The 15,802-nt window shown below is 45.3% G+C and overlaps 1 protein-coding gene across 2 annotated transcripts in view; it reads right to left on the minus strand.

Annotated features, from left to right (window-relative positions):
• The window catches only part of LOC121001199 (aquaporin-4-like), a 41,262-nt gene that overhangs the window by 12,617 nt on the left and 12,843 nt on the right, over positions 1–15,802 (minus strand). The window contains exon 3 of one of the 2 annotated variants that reach the window (XM_040432159.1): positions 7,332–7,412. The exons of the other annotated variant lie outside the window; for it this stretch is intronic. Coding sequence (XP_040288093.1) covers positions 7,332–7,412 — 81 coding nt within the window. The remainder of the gene's footprint in view (positions 1–7,331; positions 7,413–15,802) is intronic. 2 annotated transcript variants of the gene reach the window in all.

The following is a 15,802-nucleotide window of genomic DNA, read 5'->3' on the forward strand; positions in this document are numbered from 1 at the left end:
ACTATAGTGAGCGCTATTATTGTTGGGGGCACTATAGGGGTATTATTAATACTGGGGGGGGGACATCTTATGTCCATTTGGACCTGCCGATAATATTGGGCCACTTTTAGATCTTTTTCCTGGGCCACGTTAAGTTCCCAGTCTGTCCCTGTCAGGGTCCAACCATATCCCTTCTTATTTCCAGGCGAGATGTGGCTCAGCAGGATACTAGAGCCTCCTTCCAGTTGTACAGTTTCCCCAATAAACTTATCCTTTCACTCTAATATTGTAATCACTTACAAACATCATCATTAAATTCACATGTATAAAGTTTCTTTGATTCCAACAACTACTTCTTAGTACATTATTTTTTGTCAATGAGTTTAATTTCCAATAAAAGTAATTAAATAACAATGCGGTCACACAACCCTCAAACATAAATCTACAATCTTGTGTAGGCTAATTTTTACATCCGACAGAGCTAGAGATGAGCGCAGTTTTGAAAAATTTGATTCAGCAGCTTTGCCAAAGTTTGACAATAACTTTGATGTTTCATGAATTACTTAATCACAAATCGCTTTCCATTGTATGGAGCAGGCACAATAATGGGGAACAGCAATCGTGACGCCCCCCCCATCATTTAAACCTTCAGATGCCTCGTTCAATGCTGATTGCAGCATCTGTGACTCGCATTCAGCTGCTCAAGGATTAATCAGGGATTTAAAAAAAAATTATACTCACCTCATTCACTTAATCGCGGAGAGGCCGTCCACTCCCATCGTGAAGTAAAACAGCCAAAGGACCTGTGACGAGCATGATGACATCACCATGTGATCATGCTGGGCGCGTGCGGTGACGTAATCACTGATGAAGGCACTTTGCACGCACATTGTGTGCAGGTCCTTTGATTGATTTGTTTTTTTGTCAATCCAGAGGGGAGTGGACGGCCTCTCCGCGATCAAGCGATCAAGTGAATTAGGTGAGTATTTTTTTTTTTTACTTTCAGCCACCATATTAGGAAAACATTGATTTGTTACCACGAAGCACAAGGAAATTCAGCTTTGTGGCGAATTGAATTTTTCCTGAAATTCCGATCGAAGCCCACTTCAGATAATTTGATTCGCTCAGCCCTAGTTATAGGTCTAGGGACCTACAGAAAGGGACTTACAGAGGAGTTCACACAAAAGAGCTAGTTGGAGAGTCTAGGTTACAATAGCTGCCATGGTTACAGGAAAGGCTTGTTACAAGGGTCTCACCTTCTCTATGTCACGGGGTTCCGAAGGTGCACTCGGTCCCCCATTGCCCGCAGAACTGTTGCTTAGCTTTTGGAATGAGGTTCTGTGTTTGACCTCATTCCCAGGGCGGCTTTACTAGCTGGGTGGCTCCTTGCTCCTAGTCTGCCTTGAGCGCCAAGCTGATCACTCGGTGCTCGAGTGGTTGGTCTGTCGGTCATGTGGCGCTGGCCACGTCACATGACCCTCACTCCCCACTATAAATACAGGCAGCCTGCTGGCTACAGGTTGCCTGTTAATTTCTAGGTTCCTGGCTATTTGTTGGACTGCTGAAATACTTACCTGATCCTGTTCCCTAACCATCCTTGTGCCTGCTCCTCCTGTACTGCGCTTCCGTCCTGGTATTGTGACCTCGGCTCCCACCTGACTACTCTCTTAGGACTCCTCTTGTACTTCTCTGCTCTCCTGGTATTTATGACCCCGGCTTCTCCTGACAATTCTCTGCTTGCTCCATTTGTACTTTGCAGCTTTCCTGGTATTGACTCGGTCCGTTCACGTCCCGTTGTTTGTCTGTCTGTCATCCCTGCACTTACTCCAAGTTAGGGATTGCCGTCCAGTTGTCCCCTGTCATTAGGACTCGCGAGGCAAGTAGGCAGGGCCAGGGGTAAGGGTGGAGTGCAGTGGTCACTTCCCTCCCCCCTGTGTGTGTGTGTACGCGACCGTTACAGATTAACAGGCCCAATAACCACTGTATTATGAATCCTCTGGTGACCCTGACTGACCATGTCTCTAATCTGACGCAGAGGGTGCAGGAGTTAGGGGAAAAACTCAGTTCTTTTGAGTTAGGGCAAGGTTATTCCACTCCTCAGGCCTCCAGTCCGCATTTTGAGCCCCAGATTAAGCTCCCAGAACCCTTTTCTGGAGACCGGAGGAAGTTTCTCTCTTTTAAGGAGAGTTGCAAACTTTACTTCCGTTTGCGCCCCGTGTCCTCTGGCCCCGAGAGTCAATGCGTGGGCATTATCATTTCCCGATTACAGGGTGATCCCCAGGACTGGGCGTTCTCTTTACCTGCTGGCACCAGTTGTTTATATTCTGTGGAGGGGTTCTTTCAGGCCTTGGGTACCCTCTATGATGAACCAGACAGGGCTCTAGTAGCCGAGACGGCTCTAAAGGCACTGGTTCAGGGCAATTTACCAGCGAAGGATTATTGCACCCAATTCAGAAGGTGGTGTGTCCCCTCAGGATGGAACGAACCTGCCCTGAAGAGTCAGTTCAGGTCAGGTCTGTCTGATAAATTAAAGGATCTTCTGGTCAGTTATCAACTTCCAGAGACCTTAGAGGAGATGATGACCCTTGTTGTCCGACTTGACTGACGGGTTAGAGAGAGACGACAGGAACAACAGTTCTCTTCCCAGATGCTGGTCCAGCCAGAGGCCTATCCCAGAGACAATGCTGAGGTCTCCACCGAGGAACCCATGCAGGTTGGCATGACCCGAGGGAATCTTCGCCGCAGACGTGGAGAATGCTTTTACTGTGGAGATCCTGACCATTGGATCAACCAGTGTCCTAAGAAGGTCCTCTTTGTCAAGTCTCCTAAGACAAGGCAACCTAAAGACCAGGTACACCCTGAATTTTCTAAATGTAAGCTTTCGGTACCCATTACGATTTCTCTGAGAGTAGATAAATGGCCGGGTAAGGCCTTTATTGATTCTGGCTCAGCGGCTAGCTTTATTGACTCTGAGTATGCTGTAAGATTGGGTATTCCTATGTTTGCCTACCAACTCCTATCCATGTCATGGCTATTGATGCTACTCCTCTTATTGGTGGTACGGTGAGCTTATGTACCTCGGAGATTTCTCTAACCGTGGGTGTGTGCCACTCAGAGAGATGTTCGCTTCTAGTCCTGGAGAACCTACCTGCTGAGGTGGTACTAGGGTTGCCTTGGCTCCGACTACATAACCCCACTATAGATTGGTCCAATGGGGAGTTGGTGAGATGGGGGCCTAAGTGTGACTCGTGCTTGTCCGTGGTACAGGCTGGGGTCTCAGTAAAGTCTGATACTTTACCCTCTGTTGTTAGAGAATATTCTGATGTATTCTCATCACCAACCCCGGAGGTTCTACCCCCCCATAGACCTTATGATTGTACCATAGAGCTAGTAGAGGGGGCCAAGTTTCCTAAAGGACGAATTTATAATCTTTCTATGCCCGAACGCAAGGCCATGGAAGATTATATTAAGGAGTACCTTGGTAAAGGGCATATTAGACCTTCTGTCTCTCCTATGGGGGCGGGGTTTTTCTTCGTTAAGAAAAAAGATGGTGGTCTTAGGCCATGTATCGATTACCGGAGATTAAATAAAATCACTGTCCAGAATAGATACTCCCTCCCATTGATTCCGGATTTATTTAACCAGGTTCTGGGGGCAACCTGGTTTTCCAAAATTGACCTGAAAGGGGCATACAATCTAATCCGAATCAAGGAGGGAGACGAATGGAAGACGGCGTTCAATACTCTGGTAGGACACTTTGAATATCAAGTGATGCCTTTTGGACTCAGCAATGCCCCAGCTGTGTTCCAAAACTTCATGAATGACATTCTTAGGGAGTACTTAGGTAAATTTGTTATTGTCTATCTTGACGACATTTTGATATTCTCTCCTGACTTCGAATCCCATGTGTCTCATGTTAAACAAGTATTAGAGGTGTTGAGGGAGAATCAGCTATCCGCTAAACAAGAGAAATGTGTCTTTGGTGTACAGGAGATTCTGTTTCTAGGGCATGTTCTGACTCCTCACGCCTTCAAGATGGATCCTGGTAAGGTACTAGCAATTAAGGAATGGGTAAGACCTTCATCCTTAAAGGCCTTACAACGGTTCTTAGGTTTCGCCAATTACTATCGTAAATTTATTATGAATTTTTCCGTAATTGCCAAACCGTTGACCGACCTTACTAAGAAAGGGGCGGATTTGGAGAATTAGTCTACTGAGGCCATTTCTTCATTTGAAAAATTAAAAAAGGCATTCAGTAGCGCTCCCATTCTGATCCAGCCTGATCAGGAGAAACCTTTTATTGTGGAGGTGGATGCGTCCGAGGACGGCGTAGGAGCAGTCCTTTCACAAGGTCCTGCTAGCCTCACTAATCTGAGACCATGTGCCTTCTTCTCCAGGAAATTCTCTCCCACGGAGAGAAACTACGACATAGGGAATAGGGAGCTGCTGGCCATTAAATGGGCATTTGAGGAGTGGAGGCATTTCCTGGAGGGGGCAAGACATTGTGTAACTGTTGTCACTGACCATAAAAACCTTATGTTTCTCGAGTCTGCTAAGAGGTTGAATCCCCGTCAAGCCAGATGGGCTCTGTTTTTTACTCGTTTTGATTTTTCCATCACGTTCAGGCCGGGAAGTAAAAATGTGAAGGCGGACGCATTATCTCGGAGCTTCCAGGCTTTTCAACCTACCGAGGTACCACCTGAATCCATCCTACCAGCAAAAATCTTCTTAGCAGCTCTTACCCAGGATATCTCGGCTCGCATTAGGTCTGAACAACATCTGGCACCAGTATCCACCCCAACAGATAAGTTGTTTGCTCCCGTACAATTCGTCTCCAGCTGTTGGGTGAGTGTCACGATTCTGCCTTTTGTGGACATCCGGGTGTTGAGGGCACTAAGGATATGGTTTCTAGATCTTATTGGTGGCCCACTCTTACTAGGGATGTCAAGTCCTACGTGTCAGCCTGTGAGGTTTGTGCCAGGTCCAAGACACCTAGGACTCGCCCTGCTGGTAACCTACGACCCCTACCCATTCCCAGTAGACCCTGGTCCCATATCTCGATGGACTTTATAACTGACCTACCGCTGGCGAGGGTAAGACTGTGGTTTGGGTAGTGGTCGATAGGTTTAGCAAGATGGTTCATTTCATTCCCCTGTCTAAACTTTCGAATGCTAAAACCCTGGCGTCTATTTTTGTGAGAGAGATTGTTCGTTTACATGGCATCCCGGAAAATATTGTTTCTGACAGGGGTGTGCAGTTTGTGTCCAAATTCTGGAGGGCCTTCTGTCAAAGATGTAAAATTTCATTGTCTTTTTCTTCCGCCTACCATCCTGAGAGTAATGGGCAGACTGAACGCCTTAATCAGTCTGTGGAACAATTCTTGAGGTTGTATGTTGCTGATGACCAGCAATTATGGGTCAAATTCCTTCCGTTGGCTGAATTTGCTTTGAATAACCGTGTCAATTCTTCTGCTGGGGTCTCCCCTTTCTTTTGTAACCATGGTTTTCATCCCCGTTTTCATTCTGGGTCGTCCGTCTCCTCCTCTAACCCTGAAGCGGATAAACTCTCCTCCGAACTGTGCACAGTTTGGGCCCGGGTTCAATCGAACCTAGAAAAGGCTCAATGTTCTTAAAAACTCAAGGCCGATAGGAGACGTTCAAGGGGGGTAAACTTTCAGGTTGGGGATAAAGTATGGTTGTCCTCCAAGAATCTATCTCTCAAGGTAACTTCTAAAAAATTTGCTCCTCGTTTTATTGGACCATATAAGATCACGGAAGTGATTAACCCGGTATCTTTTAGGTTGGAGCTGCCTGAGTCATTCCACATTCATAATGTGTTCCATAAATCTCTGCTTAAAAAATATTTTGAACCGGTAGTACCATCAAAAGCCTCGCCTCCGCCGGTTCTTGTTAATGATGCTGTCGAGTATGTGGTGTCTAAAATAGTGGATGTCAGGAAGGTGCGTAATTCCTTGCAGTACCTGATTCACTGGAAGGGGTATGGACCTGAAGAGAGATCTTGGGGTTCATGCTCCTAGACTTGTTCGTAAATTTCATTTAGAACACCCTGAAAAGCCATCGCCTGAAGTCTTGGGTCCGGTGGCCCCTCGTAAAAGGGGGGGTACTGTCATGGGGTTCCGAAGGTGCACTCGTTCCCCCATTGCCCGCAGAACTGTTGCTTAGCTTTTGGAATGAGGTTCTGTGTTTGACCTCATTCCCAGGGCGGCTTTACTAGCTGGGTGGCTCCCTGCTCCTAGTCTGCCTTGAGCGCCGAGCTGATCACTCGGTGCTCGACTGGTTGGTCTGTCGGTCATGTGACGCTGGCCACGTCACATGACCCTCACTCCCCACTATAAATACAGGCAGCCTGCTGGCTACAGGTTGCCTGTTAATTTCTAGGTTCCTGGCTATTTGTTGGACTGCTGAAATACTTACCTGATCCTGTTCCCTGACCATCCTTGTGCCTGCTCCTCCTGTACTGCGCTTCCGTCCTGGTATTGTGACCTCGGCTCCCACCTGACTACTCTCTTAGGACTCCTCTTGTACTTCTCTGCTCTCCTGGTATTTATGACCCCGGCTTCTCCTGACAATTCTCTGCTTGCTCCATTTGTACTTTGCAGCTTTCCTGGTATTGACTCGGTCCGTTCACGTCCCGTTGTTTGTCTGTCTGTCATCCCTGCACTTACTCCAAGTTAGGGATTGCCGTCCAGTTGTCCCCTGTCATTAGGACTCGCGAGGCAAGTAGGCAGGGCCAGGGGTAAGGGTGGAGCGCAGTGGTCACTTCCCTCCCCCCTGTGTGTGTGTGTACGCGACCGTTACACTCTAGTTACGTAGCATGAAGATGACTGATTCTTTTTCTTTGATATGGAGCTAATAAGTTACATTAGATTTCACAAATGCTCATGAAAATTACAATTTCAAGAAGAATTCATTGCAATTCAAACTTTGTTATTGCATACTAAATTAGTTATAACTCTTGTTGATATATTTTGCCATTTTTATTTTTGGAAGATCAAACTAACTTTTCATATTAAAGGATTATACAGGAATTTCATATTGGTAACCTACCCTCAGGATAGGTCATCAATATCAGATTAGCGGAGGTCCGGCACCCGACACCCCCACCAATCAGCACTATGAAGATGCCATGCCATTCAATATATGGCTTTGTGCTTGGTGAGCTGTGAGGGGACCACAGCACTCACTGTAGCTCCAGTGATTGCTGCAGCTTCTTTAAACAGCTGATTAGAGGTGGTGAGAGTTGAATCCAGTCTATCTTGAGGATAGGACATCAATATGAAAATCCCAAATAATACCTTTATCTATTCATATTATAGGGATTTAAATGGTTACCCAGTGGTTATCCCACTTCCACATAATGACAGCTGGACCAAGAGATCTTGCTGGGTTCATGCTTGCTCCTGTGTAGTTTATCTATATAAAGAGATAGGCAACATAAATTAAAGGCCACAAAAAGATAACAAGTGCTACTTAACAATAATTTGAATAATATAAAGTATCTTTATTTAACCCCTTGAGGACCTCTAAACATCTCTAAACATAGCCGCCAGGTTTCTGCTATCTGAGATCCGCAGCACATGTATGTGATCAACCATAAAGCTGATTGCATACATTTTCCCTTTCAGATACCATGGTCAAATGTGACTGCATCTTAGCAGTCCAAAACCGGAAGCCGCGCGCTTCTGCTCCGGTAACAGCGTTCTGTGGCTGAGATCGGGGAACCTGTTACACTGATCTAATAGACCAAATCCTTAAAGGGACTCTGTCACCACTTTCTAACCCCCCCTTTTAAAAGTATTGTTATCTCCATGGCGCCCCTGTGATTACAAAGGTGTTGTTAGAAGATAAATTCGCCGTCTCCTTTTGATAAAAAGAGCTTTTATCTAACCTGTCAATCTTCTTGATAAGGTGCCCAGGGCGTTTCTGTTGGTCTCAAGCTGCCGCCCGCCGCTGCCGCCGTTGGTGCCCAGCTCCTCCCCTGATCCTTTCAGCGCCGCCTGAATGTAATGAAATACGCCTCCGGCTCTCGCTCAGTGCCCCCTCCTCCTTTTCAAAGATCCCGCGCGTGCGCACAAATATGGAGTGGAGAAAAGGGGGATATAATATAGTCCTCTGTGGGTCTTTGAAATCAGCTGTGGGCAGACGTGCGGCTCCATACAGCGCTTGGCAGGCTCTGAGTGGCTGGCTGCAGTGCTCGTCTGATGAGGCTGATTCTAAATGTCCGCACGGGCGCATCAGGCACAGGCCTGTGCGCACGCGCGGGATCTTTGAAAAGGAGGAGGGGGCACTGAGCGAGAGCCGGAGGCATATTTCATTACATTCAGGCGGCGCTGAAAGGATCAGGGGAGGAGCTGGGCACCAACGGCGGCAGCGGCGGGCGGCAGCTTGAGACCAACAGAAACGCCCTGGGCACCTTATCAAGAAGATTGACAGGTTAGATAAAAGCTCTTTTTATCAAAAGGAGCCGGCGAATTTATCTTCTAACAACACCTTTGTAATCACAGGGGCGCCATGGAGATAACAATACTTTTAAAAGGGGGGGTTAGAAAGTGGTGACAGAGTCCCTTTAAGCAGGCTTCAGAGTCTATTAGATAAATTTATCAATACAGGCCACTAGGTGATAGCACTGTATTGTTATATTGAAAATGAAAGGGGTTATCCAATTTCACAAACAGCCCCCCCATGTGCTGGTCCCCTCACAAGTAATATACTTACTCTGCTCCCCACTCCACTCCTGGTCCCAGTACTGCCGCTTCTCCCTGTACACGGATGAAAGCATCCGGTGTCGGGGGGGAGCAGACAATGGCAGGCGGGGACGGGGATGAGCCTCCCCAGCATTGCGGGTGACGCTAGGGGGGCTCGTACCCACCTGCCATTGGCTGCTCCCCTGACACCGGACGTTTTAATCCATGTACAGGGAGAAGCATCAGCGGTGGTGCAGGGACCAGGAGCGGCGCAGGGAGTGGAGTAAGTATATTACCTTATGAGGAGCCTAGCACATGAGTTTGTGAAATTGGATAACCCCTTTAAGTGTTCAATGATGGCTATATAGCCATCAATGAGCACAATGGGCAATCTAACGATAGCCAGTTATAGTCGCACACACTTCAAGTTGGTATCACTGAAACGTACAGATTAACCCGCAAAAAATGAGCCCCATACACAGCCCCATACACATAACTACGAAAAAGTTATAGGGGTCAGAATATGGTGATCATTTTTTTTTTCTTAAAGGTTTTAATGTTTTTTTTTCAGTATTAAAACACAAAAAAAAATATATAAGTGTGGTATAGTTGTAACCGTACTGACCTGGAGCATGAAGATAACAGGTAAATTTTACTGCATAGTTTACAGTGTAAAAAAAATTTAAACCTTTTTCCGCTTCCCACTACATGGTATGCAACTGTAAATGGCGCCATTAGAAAGTACAACTTGTCCCACAAAACAAAAGCCCTTATAAGGCTATGTAAACGGAAAAAAAAAAAAAAAAGTTAGGAGTATAGGAAGGCGGGGAGTGAAAAACGAAAACTCAAAAATGGAAAATCAGGGTCCTCTAAGGGCTGTTTCACAGGAGCGAGTCTATTGCGGGAATCACGCTCCATGTGTGTGTGTGATCCTCTGCTCTGGACTTGCAGGAGCGCAGGGCATTATCATGATTTATAATACTATGTGCCTCTGCTTGACCTTATTTCTACAGAATCATACTGACAGCTTTATGTCACTATGATTCTGTAGAAAAAAGGCCATGCAGAGACACATAGCATTATAAATCATGATAATGCCGTGCGCTCCTGCAAGTCCAGAGCAGAGGATCACACTCACACATGGAGCGTGATTCCCGCAATGGACTCGCTCATGTGAAACAGCCCTAAGGGTTAAGTTGCCTACAAAACTCACATCCACATTATATTTATGTTCATTAGAGCAGTTTCCAAGACAAGGAGTTAAAGATGAATGAACCAGTTCGTAATTAACTGAGTTCATTATGAACTTTGCAATTATTCGGATGACAGTCGAACCTTTTCAGGTTCATTTAAGATGAATCCAGTAAAAGTCACGTAGCACCATTTTACTGCATGTGTCAGCGGGAAAAAAGCACTAGGGAGGAAGAAGAAGGGTGCTCACATGACCCTGAGAGAAAGTGGGAGGAAGTGCTTGCCCTCATTGGCTCCTAGACCGACAGACAGCCTAGATGAGCCAATCAGTGCTACAGCAGGTAGGCTAGCAGAACGAGCAGAATGCCATTCTGTATTGGGCTGTGAATAAGGGTAGATCTTAGGGAGTCAGGGACAGTCAAAAAGCAAAATCAAGCTTGTATTCTACTGACAGGGACATTGAAGGGAAAGTCTAGAATTACAAAGAAGAAGAATTGTGTGTGTAGAATAGGGACAGGCAGGGAAAGCTGTCAGCCAGGGAATGAGAAGTGAGGAGCTGAGGCTGACTTTGCCTCCTAGCACAACATCAGCTGCTGCAAACCTCAAAAGAAGCTCCTAGCAAGGACATTACTTTCACTTTTTCCCATTTTACAAAGATTCTTTTTTTTTTTGGAATAAGCGCAAAACTTTACATCACATGTTCTACCATCAATGTACAATTTTAAATCTCTGTGAAAACACCGGAAATATTAGTCTGAACTCTATGTTAGGGCATCTTACATACTTAATTACCGTACATTTTTTTTTCACGTTTTAAAAACATCAGTGAGTGATAGCAAAATATTAGGGCTAAATCAGTTTATTTCTATCTCAACACAGTTCCACATTTTTTTTGTGGGGGGGGGAGGGGTATTGCACTTATTCAAACCAGCATATGAGTGATTACTAGAAATTAGTGAATCAAAGCTGATGAAGTGAAATTCGTTTAGAATTTCAGGAAAAATTTGATTTGCAACGAATGCGAATTTCCTCGCTCTTCGTGGTAACGAATCACAATTTTCCTAAAATGGCGGCTACACGTGTGAGGACTGAGGACATGGGGCAAGGAACTCTGGGAAGGCGGGATCACCAAGATTGACATGCATGCAGCCAATCAGCAGCCAGCCAGCCCTGTGATGTCACAGCCCTATAAATACGGCAGCCATTTTAGATTCTGACATTTTCCAGCAATCAGAGTGCAGGGACAGACGTGTAAAGGCGCTAGGGACAGCAAGTGTAAAAAAGATTGTGGGGAAATAAAGACAGAAAAAACTATTTATAAGTGCAGGGAACGGATAGGGAGCAATTATTTCACATCATCTTAGTGCAGGGAGGGAAGTCAGAAGGTGGTAGGGACATTGATAGTAATGTGATTTACAAGTGCAGGGAACGATTATTTGGGGATCCAAATAGTCATTAGACAGCTCTGTCATTCCAGCTATTTGTTATTGGGCTGCAAGTGTTATGTTGAAAAGCCTTTAGAGGAATATATCTTAGTATCTTATTAAGTACTATAAGAAAAATATATACGCACTGCACTGTTGCAGTTATTTCTGGTGAAAGCGTATAGGGGCGTATTACAGTAAAAAAGAAAAATATATACGCACTGCACTGCTGCAGTTATTTCTGGTGAAAGCGTATAGGGGTGTATTACAGTACAAAACGAAAAATATATACGCACTGCACTGTTTCAGTTATTTCTGTTGAAAGCGTATAGGGGTGTATTACAGTACAAAAAGAAAAATATATACGCACTGCACTGTTGCAGTTATTTCTGTTGAAAGGGTATAGGGGCGTATTACAGTAAAAAAAAAATATATATATATATACGCACTGCACTGCTGCAGTTATTTCTAGTGAAAGCGTATAGGGGCATATTTCAGTAAAAAAATAAAAATATATACGCACTTCACTGTTGCAGTTATTTCTGTTGAAAGCGTATAGGGGCGTATTATAGTAAAAAAAATATATATATATATATATACGTACTGCACTGTTGCAGTTATTTCTGTTGAAAGCGTTTAGGGGTGTATTACAGTACAAAAAGAAAAATATATACGCACTGCACTGTTGCAGTTATTTATGTTGAAAGCGTATAGGGGCGTATTACAATAAAAAAAGAAAAATAAATACGCACTGCACTGTTGCAGTTATTTCTGGTGAAAGCATCAGTGGGCGTTTTTCAGTAAAAAAAGAAAAATTTATACGCACTGCACTGCTGCAGTTATTTCTGGTGAAAGCGTATAGGGGCGTATTATTACAGAAAAAAAAGAAAAATATACACGCACTGCACTGTTGCAGTTATTTCTGGTGAAAGCGTATAGGGGCGTAGTTCAGTACAACAAGAAAAATATATTCTCAGTTCACTTCTGCAGTTATTTCTGTTGAAAGCGTATAGGGGCGTATTACAGTAAAAAAAAAAAAATTATACGCACTGCACTGTTGCGGTTATTTATGTTGAAAGCATACAGTTGCGTATTTCAGTACTTCAAGAAATATATATACGCACTTCAATCAGATTCTTTAATTTTTTTCTCGGTGACACATACCTTCCGTCAATGACGGATCCTTGCGCCTTCCTACATACCTCCCCCCTTGCCAGACAGTGTACCCGGGACAGGGCATCCGCGTTTCCCTGTAAGCGGCCTGCCCTGTGTTCCAACTGAGAACTTGAAGTTCTATAAACCATCTGGTGACCCGAGCATTCCTCTCTTTGGCTTGGCTCATCCACTTGAGAGGGGAATGGTTGGTCACCAGCCGGAACTTTCTCCCCAACAGATAATAGCAGACTTTATGTTAGGCTGCCTTTCCAGCGACCCGCGCGTTATACGCATTTTAGACAACACGGATTACTGGTTGTTCATCTTTCTCGACCCCCGCTACAAAGAGAACTTCTCATCTCTCATTCCTCTGGTGGAGAGGACGAGCAAAACGGTCCAATACCAGAAGATCCTTGTTAAAAAATTGCTCCAAAAATTACCATCTGACAACGCTGGCAGCATAGTCCGTACTTCCTTGGTCAACCGAGGAGGGGAGATAAGGGGAACACACAGCAGTTCCAACAGAGGCAGGGCGACACTCTCCAAAGCCTGGGACAGTTTTATGACACCCCGCCAGCACCCTCACCCTGATGCGCGGCCTAGTGTCACAAGGAGGGAATATTTTTGGAAGATGGTGAAGGAGTACATAGCAGACCGTGTCAGCGTCCTCAATGATCCCTCAGTGCTTTACAACTACTTAGTATCCAAGCTGGACACAAGGCAAGAACTGGCCCTCTACGTCTTGGAGGTGCTGGTCTGCCCTGTCGACAGCGTTTTGTCTGAGCGGGTATTTAGTGCTGCTGGTGGCATTATAACAGATAAGCGTATCTGCCTGTCAACTGAAAATGCTGACAAGGCCTGGATTGACCATGACTTCTCGACTTCACCAGAGGAAAGCTGATGAACATAAAGGCACTTTAAATTTGTTGGTTATAATGTACTGAATACGCTGTATTCCCATGCACCCCTTCCACCACAAACAAAGGGTAAATGGTTGAATCTTCCTTTTCTCATCCTTCTCCTCCTCTTCCATCATATCAACATGCTTATTTGTCGCATATAATTCCCTCGCATATATGCCCTTCACATATAAAGTTTTACAGGGTAATCTCAGCTGCAGGCCCTCGCATATAATTTTTTAGAGGGTCAGCTCACCAGCAGGCCCTCAACTACAATGTTTTTACAGGGTCAGCTAACCAGCAGGCCCTCCCATATCATGTTTTACAGGGTCAGCACACCAGCAGGGCCGCACCTAAAATCTTTCACAGGGTCAGCTCACCAGCAGGCCCTCGCATATGTTTTACAGGGTCAGCTCACCAGCAGGCCCGCACCTAAAATCTTTTACAGGGTCAGCTCACCAGCAGGCCCTCGCATATAATGTTTTACAGGGTCAGCTTACCAGCAGGCCCTCTCATATAATGTTTTACAAGGTCAGCTCACCAGCAGGCCCTCACCTACAAACTTTTAGATGGTCAGCACACCTGCAGGCCCTCACCTAATTATACCTAATAGGTAATTTGCGCCCATGCTGCCTTGCTTGGAAGTGGTAGCCATGGCTGTTTCTCAGGCTCCCTCTCCGGAATCAAACCCCGATTCCCCATTACCCATGGTCACCGTGGTTGGCACTGAAAATAACATCGAAAGTTGATAGGGCAGACATCCGAATGGATCATTGCCATCACGGGCACGTGCGATCGGGCCCAGGTTATCTAGAGTCACCAAAGCGGCAGCAGGCCCTCGCCCATAATGTTTTAGATGGTCAGATCAGCAGGCCCTTGCTCCAAATGTTTTTAAGGGGCACCAGCAGGCCATCAATCATAATTTTTCAAGGCTGTGTATGATGCCCTCCTTTATGTGTAACAAAGGGTGTATTGTAGTGGCGGTTCCTTGTAATTTTTGGCAGCCTTTTCACTTAGTGCATAGGCTTTATAAACAATTGTACCACAATGTGAATGAGGCCCTCCTTTATGTCATATACAGGTTGCATCAGAGTGCCTCTTCCTTGAAATTTTTGGCAGCACTTGCACTTTATATGCAAGTAAATATACAGGAAAGAATGTTTCCTAACAATTTTCCCTCTAAAATCGATTTTATCTTTGGTTTTGTGCTTATTATTGTCAGTCTTTAAAAGTTGCATACTACTCGGACAGCATCGTTCCCAGCAGCGACCTGGGAGTCCAAGATGCATCCAAACATCTTCCCCATGCTGTTCCCGAACCATTTCAGTGGTGTTTCCATCAATTTCTGACCTTTTCCTGTGAACCAGGCACAGTCCCCTCTTCAGAGCAGGGGGTGCCTGGTTTAATGCTCGGGTTCTCCCATTGACTTCAATTATACTCGGGTGTTCGGTAGAGCACCCGAGCATCCCGATGTGTTCGGCCCGAGTACTATGGTGCTCCATCAACACTAGTGATTACTAAAACAAGACCCAGGGTAGCACACAAAATCATAGACTCCTGTCTACGATTATTTATGGCAAACTCTGCCAGAGACAAAAAAGAGGACCACTCCTCCTGGTTCTCAGAGACAAAACATCTTAAGTAAGTCTCCAGACTCTGATTAGTGCGCTTCGTCTGTCCGTTCGACTGAGGATGAAAATCCGAAGAAAAGACAGAATGCCTTCCAGAATCTGGACACAAATCCAAGACCAGGTCAGAGGGAATGTCATTGTGCAAGTGTTTTAGCATTAGGTAGGCCAGGTAATGCAATAAAATGCAACATTTTACTAAAACGATCAACTACCACCATAATAAATGTCCCTCCTGACAAATTTGGCAGATCCTTGATAAAATCCATAGATAGGTGGGTCCATGGTCTGGACGGAATGGGTAACAGAAGTAGAGATCCGGAAGGCCGAGTATGTGTCACCTTAGTGCGTGCACAGGTACAACAGGCCGATACATAGTCCTCAACACACTTACGCAACCCTGGCCAGCAGAATCTACGAGAGATGAGGTCGGCAGTGGATCTACTCCCAGGGTGTCTCGTAAGAACTGTACAGTAATATTGCTCAAACACCTTGTGCCGCAATTCTGCTGGCACAAACAATTTCCCAGAGAGGCAGGAATCCGGTGCATCTCTCTGAGCCTCTAATACCTTCACCTCTAGATCAGGGTATAGAATGGATATCACCACCCCTTCTGCCAGTATAGGACTCAGATTTTCAAAATCCAACAACTCCAGGAAAACTACGTGACAAGGCATCTTCCCTTGACATTCTTAATCCCCGGACGATAAGTGACAGTGAAATTGAATCTAGTAAAAAACAACGACCATCTAGCCTGCCTTGGGTTCAGTCGTTTAGCCGACTCCAGGTAGGCCAGATTTTTGTGATCAGTGAACACAGTGA

The sequence above is a fragment of the Bufo bufo genome, chromosome 5 (genome assembly GCF_905171765.1).
Source record: "Bufo bufo chromosome 5, aBufBuf1.1, whole genome shotgun sequence".
Classification (NCBI taxonomy): domain Eukaryota; kingdom Metazoa; phylum Chordata; class Amphibia; order Anura; family Bufonidae; genus Bufo; species Bufo bufo.